The 20177-nt window shown below is 24.4% G+C and overlaps 9 protein-coding genes across 9 annotated transcripts; 5 read left to right on the plus strand and 4 right to left on the minus strand.

Moving 5' to 3' along the window:
• Positions 1–434: 434 nt before the first annotated feature.
• Positions 435–2195, plus strand: DICPUDRAFT_7342 (uncharacterized protein; the record flags this gene model as incomplete). The annotated part of the gene is made up of 3 exons (XM_003290661.1): positions 435–608; positions 675–1730; positions 1842–2195. Coding segments are annotated over 3 exons (1584 nt in total), but the record flags the coding sequence as incomplete, so codon positions are not given.
• A 1003-nt stretch (positions 2196–3198) lies between these two features.
• On the minus strand, positions 3199–3903 carry DICPUDRAFT_89068 (uncharacterized protein; the record flags this gene model as incomplete). The annotated part of the gene is made up of 2 exons (XM_003290672.1): positions 3199–3443; positions 3810–3903. The coding sequence occupies 2 exons, from the start codon at positions 3901–3903 to the stop codon at positions 3199–3201; spliced, it is 339 nt and encodes a 112-aa protein (XP_003290720.1).
• Positions 3904–4883: 980 nt separating this feature from the next.
• Positions 4884–7119, plus strand: DICPUDRAFT_56876 (uncharacterized protein; the record flags this gene model as incomplete). Its single annotated transcript, XM_003290662.1, has 2 exons — positions 4884–4927; positions 5342–7119. Exon 2 carries the CDS (start codon positions 5611–5613, stop codon positions 7117–7119), a length of 1509 nt encoding a protein of 502 aa, XP_003290710.1. The 5' UTR covers positions 4884–4927; positions 5342–5610.
• Positions 7120–7616: 497 nt separating this feature from the next.
• Positions 7617–8729, minus strand: DICPUDRAFT_56877 (40S ribosomal protein S5). Its single transcript, XM_003290673.1, has 5 exons — positions 8683–8729; positions 8362–8442; positions 8207–8285; positions 8025–8136; positions 7617–7943 (listed from the first exon to the last, which is right to left on the minus strand). The coding sequence occupies exons 1-5, from the start codon at positions 8709–8711 to the stop codon at positions 7675–7677; spliced, it is 570 nt and encodes a 189-aa protein (XP_003290721.1). The 5' UTR covers positions 8712–8729; the 3' UTR covers positions 7617–7674.
• Positions 8730–9767: 1038 nt separating this feature from the next.
• DICPUDRAFT_49369 (uncharacterized protein) lies at positions 9768–11314 on the plus strand. The gene is made up of 3 exons (XM_003290663.1): positions 9768–10048; positions 10128–10959; positions 11036–11314. Exons 1-3 carry the CDS (start codon positions 9782–9784, stop codon positions 11182–11184), a joined length of 1248 nt encoding a protein of 415 aa, XP_003290711.1. The 5' UTR covers positions 9768–9781; the 3' UTR covers positions 11185–11314.
• A 288-nt stretch (positions 11315–11602) lies between these two features.
• DICPUDRAFT_81435 (uncharacterized protein) lies at positions 11603–12047 on the plus strand (the record flags this gene model as incomplete). Its single annotated transcript, XM_003290664.1, has 2 exons — positions 11603–11911; positions 11988–12047. The coding sequence occupies 2 exons, from the start codon at positions 11603–11605 to the stop codon at positions 12045–12047; spliced, it is 369 nt and encodes a 122-aa protein (XP_003290712.1).
• A 248-nt stretch (positions 12048–12295) lies between these two features.
• Positions 12296–13456, minus strand: DICPUDRAFT_37853 (uncharacterized protein; the record flags this gene model as incomplete). Its single annotated transcript, XM_003290674.1, has 2 exons — positions 12296–12477; positions 12868–13456. The coding sequence occupies 2 exons, from the start codon at positions 13454–13456 to the stop codon at positions 12296–12298; spliced, it is 771 nt and encodes a 256-aa protein (XP_003290722.1).
• Positions 13457–15003: 1547 nt separating this feature from the next.
• DICPUDRAFT_89071 (uncharacterized protein) lies at positions 15004–15954 on the plus strand (the record flags this gene model as incomplete). Its single annotated transcript, XM_003290665.1, has 1 exon — positions 15004–15954. One exon carries the CDS (start codon positions 15004–15006, stop codon positions 15952–15954), a length of 951 nt encoding a protein of 316 aa, XP_003290713.1.
• Positions 15955–16052: 98 nt separating this feature from the next.
• On the minus strand, positions 16053–20090 carry DICPUDRAFT_155255 (uncharacterized protein; the record flags this gene model as incomplete). Its single annotated transcript, XM_003290675.1, has 4 exons — positions 16053–18792; positions 18876–19146; positions 19216–19274; positions 19345–20090. 4 exons carry the CDS (start codon positions 20088–20090, stop codon positions 16053–16055), a joined length of 3816 nt encoding a protein of 1271 aa, XP_003290723.1.
• Between the last annotated feature and the right edge of the window lie 87 nt (positions 20091–20177).

Consider the following 20177-nt stretch of genomic DNA (forward strand, 5'->3'; position numbering starts at 1 on the left):
ATAGTGATTAAGATTTTAAAATAGGCTATGAATATAATTGTTTTTGAAAAAAATATTTAGTAAAAAAAATTTATTTTTTTTTTGATTTTTTTAAAATTTAATTTAAAAATATTTTTTTTATTTTTATTTTAAATTTTTTTTTATCAAATATTTAATAAAATATTTGTTTATTAAATAATTGATTTATTTATTTATAATATAATAAAAATAGATATATTCTTGTAATACTCGAAACCAAAATACGATAAATGACCAGTACAACTTGGGGCAATAATATTCAATCAGGAACATTTGGTGGCACAAATTTTGGTAATAATCAATTGGATGAAGAATGGGATAATTTATTTGATGCAGGTGATGATGAAAATGGAGATGCAGATGGTGGACAATATGCACATGGTAACAACTATACAAAGAGCCCTTATCAAAACCCATATTCCTATAGAGATTGTATTGTATTTTTAATTGACGCATCAAAATCAATGTTTGATCAGAACGATAGCGGAGAAGTACCATTCTACAATGCCATAAAATGTTTAATTCAGACCATTACCGATAAAATTATTACAAGTGAAAGCGATTTAATTGGTGTCTGCTTTTATAATACCGTAGGTGTAGCATACCCCTCCATATCATACCACAGTATTAAAATATTAATATCTTTTTTTTCATAGGATAAAAAAAAAAATATAAATGATTTTGAAAATATTTATGTTTTATCAGAATTAGATATACCTGATCCAAAGATTATATTACAATTAGAAGATATTTTAGAGAACGACTTTTCAAAAAGTTTTGGCCATTTCAATGGTGATTTTCCTCTATGTGATGCATTATGGACATGCTCAACAATGTTTAGTAATATGAAACAAACATCAGCTCAATCTCAACAACAAAATAATTTCAAAAGAATCTTTTTATTTACAAACCAAGATAATCCAAATCAATACAATGAGGGTAATAGAAATTTAACTATTCAGCGTGCAAAAGATTTATCAGAACTCAATATCCAAATAGAGTTATTTTCAATGAATAAACCTGGCGAGCAATTCGACTTTACACTATTTTATCAAAACATATTAGTATTTGGTGATGATGACCAATATATCGACCCTAACCAATTCAATGCATCAACTAAATTTTCAGAATTGTTATCAAAACTAAAAAGAAAAGAATTTAAAAAACGTTCATTAGGTAAAATACCATTATATATCGGTAGTAGCAGCGATAACAATAATAATAATCAAATCGTCATTTCGACTCAAATGTATAATTTATTTAGCACTGCCAGAAAATCAAGCCCAGTTTTATTAGATCCAAAAACTAATTTACCAGTTAAACAATTAGTAAAGAATGTTTGTGAAGCCACTGGTGCAACTTTATTACCAAGCCAAATTAAACAAAGCTTTTACTATGGTGGCGAACCAGTTATCTTTAGTAAAGACGAATTAGACTCGATTAAATCAATAGATAGAATTGGCTTAACCCTATTAGGCTTCAAACCAACCTCTGCTATTAAAGCATACCATTCAATCAAACACTCTTCGTTTATTTTCCCAGATGAACAAATGATTAAAGGAAGTACTGTAACATTCAACTCATTAGTTGAGCAAATGTTAAAATCTGATAAAGTTGCAATTTGTAGATTTACATCTCGTTCAGGCTCTGCCCCTAGAATGGTGGCACTATTACCACAAGAAGAAATTTTAATAAATGAATTTGATTCATTTGTTCACCCATCCCAACAATCGCAATCACACTCACAATCACAATCGCAATCATCCTCTCAACAACAAACCTCATCACAATCCCAAGCATCGAGTCAACTAAACAACATTAAGGGTAAAATTCAATTTAGACCAAGAGGTATGCATATTATTTATTTACCATATGCAGATGATATTAGACACCCAGTTAATGTTGGTATTGTAAAAAAGAATAAAAGTGATGAAAAAAAAGACCAAGAATCCATAGAATTAGCAAAAAAGATTATTAAATCAATGAAGATAAAATTTGATGAAAAGAAATACTTGAATCCTAGCTTACAGAAACACTATGCATCACTTCAAGCATTAGCACTGGAAAGAGATTCAATCGAAGAGACCATAGACAACATCCAGCCAGACCAACAACTAATTGATAAGAATTTGGATCTTTGTAGAGAATTTAGCGATACTATTTTCCCACCTGGCTATGCCCAATCAGTGTCAAGTGCATCAAGCTCACAGAAACGTTCAAGAGATGGAAAAGATTTATCAGCACTAGACTGGTCAGATATGATCAAAACTGGTGAAATTTCAAAACTAACTGTCGATGATTTGAAATCATTTATGAACAATCAAAATATTAAATTTTCATCAAAATCTAAAAAAGCAGATTTAATCACCAGTATTTCAAAATTCATTTTAGACGGTAACATAAATAATGATAAATTATTACTATTAAAGAAAGATGAATCCAGCACTGGTGGTGGCAAAAAAGACTCAACAACCACTGTAGATATGAATGAAGAGGAAGAAAAAAGACCCAAAAAGAAAATAAGATCAAAAAGCCCAGCAAAACCAGTTTCAAATAAAAACAATAATGACGATAGTGACAATGACAAAATGTCTAATGATAGTGAGGATGAACATGATAGAAAAAGAAAAAAATCAAATAAAACAACCACCTCATCAACATCAACCACTACCTCCACTGCTAAAAAAACAACCACAACATCTTCAAAAACATCATCCTCATCATCAAATAAAAATAATGATGATCAATTCGATATCGACTTTAAAAATAGCGATGATGAAGACACCGATAATGAAATCATATCTTCTTCTCCACATGTAAATCCATCCACAACCCAATCATCCTCTTCATCTTCCCAATCTAGCAAAAAAAGCAACTATAGATCCGATGATACCTTTGATACAAGACCAATTTGCAAATACGATAAGGATTGCTATAGAACCAATCCACAACATTTAAAAGAATTTAGACACACAAATAAAAAATAAAAAAATAACCCAATAAAATGTACACAACCAATTATTGATAACTAGTTATGATGATAAATTAATTTAAAAAAAAAAAAAAAGAAAATTGTAATTGTATTTTATTTTTATGTTTATTATTATTTACAAAAATTATTATAATTATTATTATTATTATTATTATCGTTATATTATAAATTTAAAACCATTATTATATCTAATGCATTTGTACAGAAAACATCTCCTGTGCTCTTCTTTTTTCCTTCTTTTGTTTTTGTAATCTTTTGTTCATACGAATCTTTTCTTGGATTTTAGAGTTCTCTTTTTCAATATTTGAATTAATTATATCTCTCTTTTTCTGTGCTGCTTTTGATTCGGTTTTAATTACCTTTTTCTTTTGTAATAATTTTAAATTTTCTTTTAAAACTTCATCTTGATCAACTTTATTTTCGATAACTTTATCTGTAAAGATAAAAATAAAATATTAGTAAACTATGTTTAGCATTATATTGGTGTGTATTTATCTGTATATTATAACAATAAATAAAAAAGAAATAAAAGTTTGGAATCAATTGTGATGGATTTATAAAACACAAAGTGGTATCTATCTATTTTTCTTGCAATCTTTCATTTTATTTGATTTAAAGCCATAAAAACACGTTTTAGCCATCGCAAAATATTATTATAATAATCTTTTTTTTTTCTTTAATTTTATTTTTATTTTATTTTTTATTTTTATGTTGTTTTTGTGGTGTGGTATTTGTGATATGTGGTTTGGTGGTTTTGTGGTTATGGTGTTATAGATTATATTTATCATCAGTTACTTACTTAGAGGTGACTTTAATTTTTGAAATCTTTTATTTACTCTTAATTCCTCACCATTTAAAATTTTTAATTGTTGTTTTATAATTTTATTTGACATTTTATATGTTTATATGTTTGTTTATGTGTATGTATATAATATTATATTTAAAAGAAATGTATTACTAATCTATTTGTTTATTTGTTTGTTTTTTTTGTTTGTTGATATTTAAAATGTGATTTCTTGTTTGTGTTTTATATTTGTAAGTATGTACACCGTAAAAAGTGGATATATAAAATATAAATAGTAAAATATTTGATAATGATTTTTTGTTTAAAATTTCTTTTATAAAATCATTAATTTTCTATTCGGTTTTTTTTATTTAAAATTTTATTTATTTTTAATAATTTTTAAAATTTTTTTTTTTTTTTTTTTTTTTAAATTATTTTTATTATTTTTTTCATTTTTTAAAAATAAAAAAAAATAAAAAAAAATAAATAAATATATAAATAATTATTTATTTTTATTTATAAATCAAATAAATCAAATAAATCAAATATTAAATAACGATAAAATAATAAAAATAATAACATTAATTATAATATAACAATAACAACAAAAATTATTATTAGTAAGATTTCATTTTGTTCACTTTGTGTTTATTGGGTGTGTTTTTTTTTATTTTTATTATTTTTTTATTTTATTTAACTGTTGTTTTGTTTCTCTTTTTTTTTTTATGAATTTATTGAAGAAACCTCCTTCATTATCTTCAATACTTTTTTCAATTTTTCAATAATCAATAATATTATTGTTTATTGATATTTTTAAACTCAATCATAATAATAAAAATAATAGAATGATAATAATAATAAACCATTTTATAATAATATAAATCGTTTTCATTCATTTTTCAAAAAAAAAAAAAAAAAAAAAAAAAAAAGAAAACCCCCAGCCATAAAAAAAAGATAAATACTTGTCTCACCCTATCCCAATCAGCACCACATTATTTCATACACTTTTTTTTTTTTTTTTTTTTTTTTAAATTTTTCAGCAAATCTTTTTTTTTTTTAATTTTTTTAGTGTCTTTAAAAACTAAACAAAATTCAAAAAAAAGATAAAAAAAAAAAATTCAAAATTATTTATTGTATATATTTACCCCAATTTACAATTTACCACAACCACTCATTACTACTATTAATATCAGCACATATAAAACACACACATACCCTTTCCAACTCATAAAAACATATTATTATAACACATTCACACTTTAAACACACTCAATTCACATACAACAGTCTTTTTCAAATTAGTTGTTTGTTTGTTTGTTTTTTTAAATAAATTATTTTATTTTGTTTTATTTTATTTTATTTAATATTTATAAATTTAAACAATATATACTTTTTATTTTTTTAATTATAATTTTAAAATTTTATCACAACATAAAACACGAACAAGTGTCTATATACACCATTGCATATTTAGTAATTTAAATATATAAAATAAATAAACTTATAACTAACTGATAGATTTTTTTTTTCTTCTCAACTAATAATAGATATATATAATATAATATAATATAAATTTTTTTTTTTTTTTTTTTTTTTTTTAAAAATTCAATTCTTTTTTTTTTCTGTTATTATTATTTAATTAATAATAGATAAAATTGTTAATTAATTATAAAATTGTATTATAAATCATAATTATTATAAATATATTAAATATAATAATCTTTTTTTTTTTTTTGTAATAATAGTAAAATAAATAATAGATAAAATTTGTAATAATAAATATATAATATAAAACTATTTAAATAATAATAAAAAAATGATCAGTAATTTTTTTAATAAATCGAGCGATAAAGAATATAGCGAAGAAGATTTTAAAAATGATTCAAAGACACTCTATAAGAGCATCAAAGAAGGAAATGTTAAACAAGTAAAAAAGTTATTATCGTCAAATAGAAAAGGTGGAAAGTTATTAACCTCGGTCGATGATTTAGATCAATCACCACTTATGATTTCAGCAAGAAATAATAATTTAGAAATGTTTGAATTGATATTATCATATTATAAGATTTGTAAAGTCGATATCAACAATCCAGATAAAAATGGTTACACATGTCTTCATCATTTCCTTTCTATGTCAAACGATATAAACCCAAATATTATTTCAATATTACTAGAGATTGAAGATATTCATGTCAATGTTAATAACCGTGATTTAAATACACCATTTCACTATTTCTGTCAAAAGTTTCGTGCACCAAACAATGGCCAATTAAAGGAAATTTTCGATAATCTTATTAAAAAGGGTGTAAACGTCAATGCAATCAACAAGAATGGTGAATCCCCACTCCATAAAGCAATCTTCAATACCACTGTAGCTCAAAGTATGATCACTTTATTGTTAGAGAACAAATCAAATGTAAACGTTGTCAATAAGAATGGTGAATCACCTCTCCATTATTGTGTTAGAATGGGTCGTGCAGATTTAGTCACAATTTTGCTTCAATATGGTGCCGATCGTACTGCTGTTGCCAAAGATAACAAGCCATTATACCAAATTGCCATTGATGAAAACTTTACCAAGTTGGCCGATCTTCTCAAAGACGGTGGTGATTTATCAAAGATTAGCGATGGTGCCTCGACCGAATTAATGTCGCTCTTACAAAATCCAACTCTTCGTGAAGACTTTAGAAAGTTCCTTAGAGAAGAATTAATTTGTGAAGAAAATATAAACTTTTGGACCGATGTCGAAGCTTACAAGTATTTAAAAGTTGACTATTTCAGATTGTTAAAAGAATTTTACAGAATTTACGATAAATATATTTTAGATAACTCTCCATTCGAAATCAATATACCCTATACAGTCAAATATACAGTTTTAAACTTTAAAAAGAATTTACCACCACAAATCTCACCAAGTGCAAGCAATAGTAGTATTTCAAGTAGCAATAGTAATGAAAATATTTTAAATTTAAACGGTAACAACAATAGCGGTTTTTCACTTTCAACAACTCCAAATAATATAACAACATCATCTTTAGAAGTAAACTCAACCATTGATCCAAACTGTAGTAATAATAATATTTTAAATAATAATAATAGTAATCTCAATAGTAACGGTAATAATAATAATTATCTTTGTGTTAATAGCGCTAATAACTCTTCATCTGCTTCCTCTTCAAATCAATCATCTCCAATCATTTCTGGTAATAATTTAGATATTGAAAAGCTTCAATCAATCTTTAATACTGCTCAATGTCATATTTTTAATTTAATGTGCAGCGACTCTCTTTCAAAATATAAAAAAAAATCTTTTTTAAATAAATAAATAATTTTATAATTTTTTTTTTATATATTATATATTATATATTATTAACTATATATATGTTTATTGCCAAAAAAAAATTAAATTAAATAAAATAAAATAAAAAAATAAAAAAAATATAAAAAACCAAATTATTATGTTTCTAAAATTTTTTTTTGTCATTGCAATTGTTAGTATAAAAATTTTGGGTGTGTCTTTATTGAAAAAAATTAATTTAAAAACTAAATATTTGTAATTAACCTGTCAATAGGTTTTGTATTTTTACAAATACTTTAATATAATTTATAAATATAATAAAGATTCAATACAAATATTTAGGTATTTAATACGACACCCAAAAATTCCTTTTATCTTTTTAAATAAATTTTTTTTAAAAAATGAAGTTTAATATTTATGCGACAAAAATTTTAATTTAATATATGTCTGATTTAAATATAGAGAAATAAATAAAACTAGATAAACAACAACCTATATAACTGTATGTTTTCTTTTTTTTTTTTCCTTTTTTTTTTTTAACAAAAATTTCTTTTTATTGGAAATATAACAAAAATGACCCTTTTATCTGTGTGATTTGGCAGTACGTTCGAGAGCATCTTTTTGTTTAATTGAGTATGAGTTTGGTGAACCTTTTGAGGCATTGATTAATTCATCAGCTAAACATTCAGAGACTGTTCTGATATTTCTGAAAGCAGCAGAACGGGTACCTTGGGTTAAGAGGTAGACGGCGTGGTTAACTCTACGCATTGGTGAAACATCAACAGCTTGTCTTCTGACAGTACCAGCTGAACCGATACGGGTTGAATCTTCACGTGGACCAGAGTTCATAACTATTTTTTTTTATTAAATTTATTTATTAGTTTCTCTTTTTATATATAATTATTTTGTTTTGAAATAACCTAAATACATACCAGCTTCAACTAAAACTTGGAGTGGGTTTTTGTCAGTTAAGAGGAAGATGATTTCGAAGGCTTGTTCGATGATTCTGGTGGCCATGACTTTTTTACCAGCGTTTCTACCGAACTATATAAAAAAATATCATTAGTTTTTGCTGCATATGCAAACACATATTCTCGCTTTAAAAAATAATTACCATCATTAAAGAGTTGGCTAAACGTTCAACAATTGGGCATTGTGACTTTCTGAAACGGACTTTGTTGTAACGACCAGCACTATAATAATTTAAATAAATTGTTAGAACCATTGTGTGGGTGGGGTGGTTGTTCGTTTTATTTTTATGATGCTTACCTGTGTGGAGTGAAGACGTTTTTCTTAATACAGATGTAATCTTGTAAAGAAATATCTGGGCAGGTGACACCAGAGTATGACCTAATAGTAAAAGGTTGAGAGTTAATATTTTAATTCTTGAAAGATTTGTGTGTGTGGATATTGGATAAATGATAAATGATAATGATAAAGATAAATAATTGTAGATTGATGATATCTCTAATAATCATGAATAGGTTTCTTTCTTGTATCTAATCCAACATTAATCTTTTAATAATAGTCTCTAATTTCTTTTATCTTTATCAATCTATATATAATCCAACAAATAATAACATAGCCTACCATTTTCCGAATAATTTGATATCTGTCATTCTGTTATTGTTTCTAATCGGTAAGGAAAAAAGAAAAAGACAGTATTAATGTGGCCTCTTTCTCTAAGTAAAAATTTTTTTTAAAAAATTTGATTTTTTTTTTTAAATTTTTTTTTTTTTGAATTTTTCGTTTTTAAAGTGTGTTTTCATGCATAAAAAAAAAAACGTTTATTATTTCATACAAATAAATAATTAAAAAGAATTTAGTTTGATTATTTAATAATTTTTTTTTTCAATAAAAAAAATATAATTTGAATTTTAATATTTTTTATTTAATTATTATAATTTTTAATGTAACATAATAAAAAAAAAATATAATAATATAAAAACGAAAATTTAAAAAAAAGTTTTTTTTTTTTTTTATTTTTATTTTTATTTTTAGTACTAACTGTATATTACAAATAAAAAAAAAAATAAATAAATATAAGAATATAACATCTTAAGTTTGTATATTAATTTAACTTTGACTTTTTTAAAAAAAAAAAAAAAAAATATTATTTTTTTTTTAGAAAAAAAAAAAACCAAAGCCCTGTTTTTTTTTTTTTTTTTGCTGAACACAAAACATTTTATTTCAGAAAAATAATATAATTTTAATAAAGGTTTCAAATATTCATATTTAAAATTATTTATATAGTTCTATGGAGGTTTATCAAAATTTACCAAATATAGAAATGTAAAAAATGAATTTGAACATCGGGTCATAGGACAGAAATAAAGTTAAAATATCCTTATTATAATAATGGTTTTAACACAGAAATATGCACAAAATTTATTTATTTATATATCTTTAATTATCTTAATTTGATCTTTTTATGGAAATAAAAATATTTTTTTTTATTTTAATTATTTTTTGGAAAATTTTTTTTTATTTAAATTATTTTTAATTATTTTTTCTCAAATTTTTTTTTTTTTTTTTTTTTGATATTTAAATTTTATATTTTTAAATTATTTTAAAATATATTTTTATTTGTATTTATATTGATTATCTGTATTTTTATAAAAAGTTTTTGTCTTATTTTATTTTGTTTTTATTTGTTTTTTTTGTTTTTTTTTCAATTTTAAAATTTAAAATGGTAGAATTAAAAGATATTTTAATTAAAGAACTTTCATCCGAATTTGTTTGCAATGTTTGCATGGATTATTTGTTCGACCATGATAATTTTCATACATCAAAGGCTATCCTTCAATGTAGCAATGGTTGTGTTCATTGCTTAAAGTGTTGGACCAAGCATTTTGAAACATCAAAAAAGAATTGCTTAACATGCAGAGAACCAATCGAATCAATAGAATCACTTTCAAAAAATATTATTTTAAAAAAACAATTTGGTAATAAAAAAGTATTTTATTCAAATATTTTTTTTAATTTTAAAAATAAACTTTAATACTAACGCATTTTTTTTTAAAAATAATATATAGATTCAATGCCCAAATATTTGTTTTGAAAAGAGTAGTGAAAAAGATGAAGTTAATGGTTGTAAAGAAGTCATTAAAATTGAAGATTGTTTTAGTCATTTAAGTAAATGTAATCATAGATATATATCATGTACAATGGAAGGCTGTACTGAAACATTTAGAGCTTTGGATTTAGATAAGCATTTGGAAAAATGTGGTTTTGCATCAATCGATTGCGAACATTGTGAAATGAAAATAAAGAAATTCGCAGTCAAAGAACATATTGATAATGATTGTTCTAAAACTATTATTAAATGCAAATATTCAGATGGTGGTTGCAAGGCAGAGTTCAAGAGAGAGGATGCTGATAACCATATCAAAGATGTAGATCACAAAGAGTTTATTCAAAATATCATCGACCAACACAAAGAAAAACACGAAGTTATTAAAAGAAAATATGAAGATACCGAAAATCGTTTAGTAACAGCCGAAAAGAAATTGGCAGAGTTTGACCAAATTGCAAAGAAATTAAAAATCAATTGTGAAAACTTAACCTCTAGAATTGACTCAACTGAAAAATATCAATGTAATTGGGTAATTTACAATTATAGTGAAAAGTTTAGAACATACCCAAATGGTGCTATGTTTGCAAGTCCTGCATTTTGGTTAGGTAGTTACAAGTTTAATTGCGAGCTTTATTTAAATGGTTATAAGGACTATAGCGATTTCCTTTCAATATTTTTATTCAAAAAAAACCATCCAGAATCATCTGTACAAGCAAGATATAGCTTTGAACTTGTTAACCGTAATCCTTCAAAATCAGTAAAATATTCTAATTCAAGTACTTTTGATAAGGGTAACTATTGTTATTATATTATTATTTATTTATTTTTTGTATGATTCTAATATATTTTTATTAAAAATTATTATAGATCTTGGATATGGTTTTGGAAGTTTTAGATATTATAAAAAAGTAGAAATTAATGAAGAGTCAGGCTTTGTAGTCGATAACAAAATAATATTCAATATTGTGGTAGATATCAGCCCACCAACAAGTTCAAATGTTTTGATTTCCCAATAACCACCCGCCCAAATATACAGAAATTAAAAAAAATAAAAAATATCAAATTTATTGGATTATTAAATTATTTTTTTATACTTTAAATATATAGTTTTAAATAAATTAATAAATTTTTAATTTTTAAAAATATATACTTTTTTTATGTTTTATCTTTTATTTTCATATTTATCTAAGTGTGTTTTTTGGGGGTAATTTAAAATTTCTAAATATAAAAAAAAATATATATTTCAATTTAATAGATTTCAATTATAAAACGATTCTTTAATAATGAGTAAAGTTGGTTATTTTTATATCTTTTTTTAAAATTTTTTTTAAAAAATATTTAAACAATTTAAATTAAAAAACATGTATAAAAAAAATAATACATTTAAATTATTTATTAAATTTAATTATTGTAGTTTTATTTATTGTTTATAAAATGGAAGGAATTGATGAAGATTTAAGTATTGAAAGTGTACTTGTTATAGTGTTTGGGAAAATATTTATTCATTATTGTATTCAAGATTACAGTAGGGAATTATCACATTTAGTATGGTTTATTTTTAAAATGGTTTATAATAGTTGCTATTCTGATAATAGTAGTAAATTTAAAAAATTTGTTATTATTCACTTGGTTGTTTCTATTATTCACCTTGCATATGATATTTATATTTATTTAAGTTTACCAGAAGATGGCCAATTGCAACACATTCTTATTCATTTACCATCAATTTTACATGATTTTCATGTAGGTATAAATTTTTATCATTTAATAATAAAATTAAATTTCACTAACAGTGTTTCATATTTGTTTTAATTAAAAGCTGATATTTAATAATACTAGTGATCAACTAAAAGAAACAGAAAAATTAAAAGAAATATAAATAAAATAAAATATTTTTTTTAAAAAATTAATTAAAATATATAAAAAAAGGTAATCGAGTAAATGTTCATTTGGTTTAATTTATATTTTATCTTATAACTGTATTTAAATAAATAAATAAAGAATATACTTTTTTTATTATTTTTTATGATTTCTTTTTTATAATCTAAGAATTTTTAATTAAAAAGACTATTTACATAAATAAAATCATATTTATTATTCTAGAAATTTAAAAATTATTTATTTATTTTATATTACATTTTTAATCATTAATTTTTCTATCGATGGTGGTATATCCTCTTTATTAAGTGTTTGTTTAAAACCAAGACCAAAAACCAATGTTTTAACAGATGAAGGAATATCACCCGGTTTTATTGGCTGATTGAAGCTGTTACCAAATGTTAGTGCTTCAATTGAGGGGGGTATATCACCTTGTTTAAGTGGCTGGTTGAATCTGTAACCAAATTTTAGTGTTTTAACAGAAGAAGGAATAGATTGTTCATTTAGTGGCTGGTTAAATGAGCCACCAAATGTTAATATTTTAACAGAATGTGGTATGTCACCTTTGTAAAGAGGTTGATTGAAACCGAAACCAAACGTTAATATTTCTACAGAGGATGGAATATCACCTTCATTAAGAGGTTGATTAAAGTAGCGGCCTAATGTTAAATTTTTAACTGATAATGGTACAAATGCCTTTTTAGGGGGGTTTTCGAATTTACTAAACAAAAATGCTTTTATTGATGGAATAGTGGCTTGTTTAAGTGGTTGGTTAAAATTGGCACCCAATGTTAATGTTTGAACTGAGGATGGTATATCACCTTCTTTAAGTATTTCAAAAAAATCGGTACCAAATTTTAATATTTTTACAGAGTGAGGAATAGAACCTTTATTAATTGGTTGTCTGAATCTATCACCAAAAATTAATGTTTGAACTGAGGATGGTATATCACCTTCATTAAGTATTTGATTGAAATAATAACCAAATACCAATTTTTTAATCGATAGTGGTATATCTCCTTGTTTAAGTGGTTGGTTAAATTTATCACCAAATATTAAATTTTCTATGAATAGTGGAATATCCCCTGCTTTTAGTGGTTGATTGAAATTTTTCCCAAAATTTAATGTTTTAACTGATGAGGGTATTTGATTAAACCTGGGCATTTGATTAAACCAATAACCAAATCCAAGTATTTCAATGGATGGTAATAGTCCAAAATCAAAATCTTCATTAAAGTCTATTGTTACATTTGTAAGGTAATCTTTATTTGGGAATTTTATTAATTCTGCTGTTGATCTGAATAATTTGTTATCATATATGAATAGTTTTAATTGTTTTGTAATTTCACCTCTTATAACCACATTCCTCCAGACTTTAAAAAATAAATTATTTGTATCTTTATTATCCATTTATTTAAAAGTAAAAAAAAAATTAAACGTTTGTCCATAAAATAAATTTTTAAAAAAAAAAATTAAAAATAAAATAAAATATTTTTTTTTTATAGTTTTTTTTAGATTTTTTTTAGATTTTTTTTTATATTTTTTATAAAAATAATAATTAAAAAATATAAGTTTAAATAATTTTATAACTTTTATTTTCAAGAATTTCTTTTCAGCTTCTGGTAATGGAAGTTTGTTGGTGCAGTCTTAACCCATTCAGGCAGATTAGGAATACAACTCTCCCAAAATATGAATATATAAAATACCAATATCTTATCTAATACGGTATCAAACTCAGCTGCAACCAATCAGAATGTATATTTGCCCTTAAAACATTTAATAATCTCCCATCTGGTCAAAAATTTGGTACAGGACCTTTAGAACTGACCTCATTTAAGTCCCCAGATTTCCATAGCTGATAGAAAATTAAATGTCCACAGGCTAGTATACATTCTGATTGGTTGCAGCTGAGTTTGATACTGTATTAGATAGGATATTTGTGTTTTGTATATTCATATTTAGAGGAACAGATTGTTTTGCTTCCAGCAGGATTTGTAATCCTGATCAGCCAAAGGAGTTGATTTCGCGGTACAACAGATTGTTGTGCAGGAACAGACACGCTGCGAGGAGCCACTTAACGTAAAAGTTGTACATCTTCATGGTAAATCTACTTCATAAAGTGGTTGGTTGAACTCTTTTATATAAAAAACAATGGAAAAAACCAAAACTTTCAAAAATACAATTTTTTCCTAAAATTTTTGTTAGAAAAAATAAAAACTGGAAAATGGTAATTATATATTTTTTTTTTTTATATTTTAAAATTTCTTCGTTTTTTAAATTTAAAGTAAATTATTTTAATTTAATATAAATTAAAAATTAAAATTAAATTAATTAAAAAAAAATTTTATAAAAAAAATAAATAATTTTTTAATTTTTTTTAATTTTTATTAATTTACATTCACACCCTCAGTAATATTAATATTTGGTAATAGTTTTTTTTTAATATTAAAGTACCTACTTTAATATTCAAAAAATTTCATCAAATAATAATAACAATAACAATGATACTTCCTTTATATTTACAAAAAGAAATTATAAAATATATATCCAAAATAATAAACAATATAAAATATAAGTGTTTTTATGAACCTTATAAAATCAAACTAAAAGAAAAGTTAGAAATCAAAAAAAAAGAATTAATAAGTTTTTCATTAGTGTCTCATTTTTGGTTTGATACCATTAAATTGTTATTTGACTATTCAATTAATTTTAATTTTATTAAAGATATTAATAATAATAATAATAATAATAATAATAATAATAATAATAATAATAATAATAATAATAATAATAATAATAATAATAATAATAATAATAATAATAATAACAATAGTAGTTTAATAATGAAACCAGTTATCGAAAACATTAAAACAATATATATTACAGAGTTTCAAGATTGTTTGTTAAATTTTTTCAAAAACAATTGTTTAAAATCAAAATTTATTAATTTAGAAAAAATGGTGTTTTTAAAAACTTTTTTTTTATTTTATAATCTATCTAATGAATTTAAGGAGAATGTGTTCAACTACCTTAATAATAGTTTAGATGGATTAAATGTAGATATTCATATCAGTATCGACCCAGATCATCCCAGACTACCATTTGGCAAATGTAATTTTAAGTCTGTAGATATTTTAGATATAGATACTAATTCAAACCATTCAAGAGATGCCCTATTATATATCAGATATTTCAAACCGAAAGAACTTGTATTAGTGGAAAGGAATTTTGACGACACAATAGAAATAGATCCCCACTTTTATTATTACAAAGAGTTATTTGATATATCATCAAATTCACATTCAAAACTATTTTCACAAAATATAGAGAAATTAGAACTAGTAGATATCATAAATGTGGAAGAGTTATATTATATTTTATCAAACACAACCAATAATTTAAAATCATTAATAATCTCACTATGTTTCGAAACATTGGTATATAATTTATCATTTAATAAATTAAGTTATAATAATAATAATAGTAATAATGATAGTAATAATATACATGAGAGCGAAAGTAGCAATATCATGGGCGATGTAGATAATTTTTATTATTTTTGGAAACAGATTTATAATATAGTATCCAATCATCAACATTTAAAACACCTTACAATAGAATCCAAAGAAAAAGAATTCAATTGCAACCACTATGTCCAAACCCTAGCCCTGTCAGATGATAACGACAATAATAATTCCTATTATAACTATAGTAACTCCAGTTTATTTTATTTTTACCAACAATATCACCAAAAAGAATTTAATAATAATTTTTTATACAATTTTGGTTCAATGATATCAAATAACTCTTCATTGGAAACTTTTAGTTTTTTAGAAGAAAGTGATTGGAAACTGCAACTATACAACTACATAAAATCATTAAATATTAATAATAAAGCTTTAATTTAAATTTTTAAAAAAATATATATTATTTTATTTTTTTCTTTTATTTTTAAAATATATTTATTATTTTATTACTATTATTGTTGTTGTTATTGATTATATAATTATTGATTTTGACTAATCCATTCTAAATTTGGTTTTATAAAAATAAAACTATTAACATTTTTTGTTTTTGCCAATTCCTTGTTAAATCTTTTTGAAATGATTTTGAAGTGTGGTAAAATTAATTTTCCAGCTACTAAAGGTAATAAAACATGTTTAATTTCGTGAGTTGAATCTGGATGAATGGAAAATGACGATTGCTTATCACCAGAGAAAAAGAATGGCATATCAGAGTTACCGTAAGATGGTGAGTTAATAACGACCAATTCGAACTCTTGTAAAAAGTGTGTATTATTTTGAATGGTTATAGTTTGGATAAATGGTACACCAACGACACCAAATTGTGCAACTTCGACATTGGTTATAAAAGAGTTTGATGTTGTACGAACGTGTGGTAATGCGATGGGTAATATGGAGATTTGATTCACATTTGCACCTTTTCTCTTCCATTCAATAACGAAATTACCAAAACTAATCGATTCGCTAATAAGTAATGGAACTAAATTGAACCAACTGCTATGATTATTATCTTTTGAAAGTTCAACAGAGGTAATTGTGTTATTCGAATTTGAATTTAATTCAGCAACAGGCATATTTGCAATAGTTTCATCGGTTAAAGTTAAGTTTGGACTGAGAAGACTTGAGTTACGAGCAGATTCAGCAAAGGAAGAAATTTGTAAACTTGTCTTTTCAATGATAACATTGTATGGTAAATTGGATCTAATATCGCAAAGGAGCAATAGTTGCTCACGAGTTGGTACACCAGTATCGTAAAGATCAGAGATTAATTGGAAGTGATCGTTAAAGAATTGGAATTGAGTATTGAAACCAATTTGAACCGGTATAATAAACATTTTTGAGGTATGGGAGATTTCGCCTGTCTTTGTTTCGTAACTAATATTGATTAAAAGTTTATTTTCATCTACTGCACTTGAATATATATAAAATTTCTTTTTAAAACTCTTTTTCTCTAAAATTCTTTCTAAATCTAATTGGGAAAGTGGCTGTGTTCTATCTGGTGATAAATAAATTCCTTTTTCAAATTGATTTTGTTGATTAATTTCGAATGTTATTGAACCTTTTTTAATTTCTTTATCATTATTTACAATTTCTAATTCAATTTCATAAAATTCATTAACTATGGCTGGAGAATTATGGTTACATTTTATTTGGATTAAAGATTCGTGATCTAAAATTCTTATTGATGATCTTTCTAAAAACTTTTTATATGGATCTGGTTTTTCATTTTCGTTAACTGTTGTTACATTGTTATTGTTTGATTTATTATTACTATTATTTGGTGTTGGTTGTATATTTGTTAACTCTTCGTTTTCAGTTTCATCAGATTTAATTGCCCAGTCTTGAACATTCCAAATAAAATTAATTTTTGAATTACCCTCACCCATTTCTAAAATTACAGATAAACATTCTAATTCCATTTTTTCTTTTGTATTTAATTTGAATGAAAATAATCTAGATTCATCAGGTAAGAAAATTAAATCTGAACGTTCTTTATCTTTTTGAATATTTGATACACTATATTGGCCTTTATTAGCTACACTACTGTTGTTATCAGTTAAGGTTTTGTTATAAGATTTCTCGGAGAATAAAACTTTTAATGAACTGAAACCAATTGGATTTGGGAAATGTGAGCCAATTACAACATAAAATTCGGTGGTACTGTGTGTGAATGTAAATGATTGAGGGAATTGAACTCTACAATTGATTAGTGGATGTGTGTGATCCATATTAATGTCCAATGGAGCTGATAGTGAAAGTGGTGGTGATAATTTATTTGGTTCATAAAGAATGGATTGAATATTTTTTTGAATATTTGAACGATCACTTGGAGTATTGTTTAATTCGGGTGAGAGATAGTCTAAAGCATATCCAATAAAATTAGTTGGTAAATTTAATAAGTGAACTGATTTTAAGAGCATTGATAAACTATGGGTCAAAAGAGTAGTCCATTTTTCACGACGATAGGTGAATGCGTTCTTGCTGTAGTATTTGAGAGCTAAATCGTATTGTTTTGAAGTAAAGTATTCATAGGCAATTTGAGATTCGATATAGGAGAGAATACGATGATTACCACTGACTGTAGATTGGTCATATGCTTTGTTTAATTGATCTATAATGAGTGTAGTGTAATTTAATGATAACTCTGCTGCTACACTCTTATTGAAATCATCTTCATCGGCAGCTATAACTAATTCATCATGAGTTTCAGTGTTGCCAGATTGTAACTCTAATGGATGTGAGAGATCTGGTGGTGGTTGGCCAATATAATGAAGATTGGTAAGATCATAACGTTGTTTACTGTCTCTAAATTTCAAAACTTTTGGTGATGTCTTGAAATGATCAGAGAGTGCTTTGAAATTTTCTCTTCTTGATGATAAGTGTTTTGCTGAGATTTGGTAATAGAACCCTGGATTTGTTATAAATGTTGATTTGTTTGTGTTTGGACACATTTCTAATAACTCTGCAAAAATTTGATATTCTCTTGCTAACCAAATACTGTGAGTAAATTCTTTTTCACCTGGACCCATATATATTCTATAGAGCTTTGAATGTTTTTCAAATTGTTGAAGTGATTCATGGATTAAATTGTTCCATAATGATATTTTACAAATTTTAAAATTAAAAAATGATGCTAAATTTCTAACCTCTGCAAACCTAATACCTTTATTATCATTATTTATTTTATAGTCTTTTAATAAACTATAGCTGTCTTTGTAGAACCTATAAAATTAAATAAAATTAATAATTAATATTTTGTTTTATAATTTTTCATTGTGATTTTTTTTTTAATAAAAAATATTTACTTTAAAGTTGATGGTATATCATTTCTAAATTCTGAATAATATGCTATTTTAAAGTGGTATCTAATTGCTAAAAATGGATGAATGGTTCTAGTAATTTGTGATCTAATAGTTTGACATAAATCTTTATAGTATTGATCTGATAATTCCAATGCTAATCTTTCCCATTTTCTAACAAATGGTTTAAGATCCTGTTTGTTTAAAAATAAAAAGTATTTTGGATCGACATCTGCTCTTCTTCTTACTAATACAACTTTTTCATCATGATTATCCACTATTTCAAATAAAAGAAAACCATTAATATTAATTTTTATTTTTTATTCATCTTAAATATAAAACCTACAATTTACTGAAGTTACAATTACAACCATTAGTTTAATATTTCTACTTTTAATATTTCCTCTGTAAAAAAAATTGTAATTATTAATATTTTAAATAATGATTTTTATAATTTAAAAAAAAAAAAACTTACTTTACTAAATCGATTTGGGCTAATATTTGATCGTGTGATTTTGGGTTCTTATCCTCTGGCCATTGAATAAATAATGAAATTACGGATGGGATAGAGGCTTTATGCTTATGGATCCAATTTGCCTTTAGAATACCCATTGGAATATAAGATTCTAATTTTTTATCTTTTTTGGTGGATAATGAACCTGGTTCGAATGTTGAAACTTTAAAAATTGGAAGATTGTTATATTGAACTCTCCAACCACCTACTATAACTGGCTGAATTGATGGGTTTTGTAGTTGCTGTGGTTGTCCTGGTGTTAATAGTGATTGCTGTTGTACAAGATTACTTAAAGATGAATTGGAGCCATTGGATGGTGAGCCACTGTTTACTGTTGCTGTTAATAATGGATTGCCTTTAGTTGGAGTTTTCCAAATATCGTCAGATTGTATTGTAAGATCGCTTAATTGAAATGTTGTATTATTTACACTATATGGATCTATTGGACTTGAAGAGTAGCTACCACCTCCACTGATTAATCCACTGCCACCTGTTGGATTTGCTGTTGATAAATTTGGTGTAATAGGTGTTGGTGATGATGTTGCTGTAATTGTTGGTGAGTTTGTTGATGGTGTATGAATTCTTTCAAAGTCCAGAGAAGGCTTTAATGAAATGTTTTTATCAATATAAAAATGTAAATTTTGACACCCAACTAAACCAATCAATGGTTGTGGAGTTAAAATTAAATCGTCTGGTAATTCATTCATTTAATTTTAACTATTATATTAATTTAATAAATAAAAAGAATAAAATTAAATAAAAAAATTGATTTAATGAAAAAAAAAAAAATTAAA

Source organism: Dictyostelium purpureum (genome assembly GCF_000190715.1).
Source record: "Dictyostelium purpureum unplaced genomic scaffold DICPUscaffold_237, whole genome shotgun sequence".
Taxonomy (NCBI): domain Eukaryota; phylum Evosea; class Eumycetozoa; order Dictyosteliales; family Dictyosteliaceae; genus Dictyostelium; species Dictyostelium purpureum.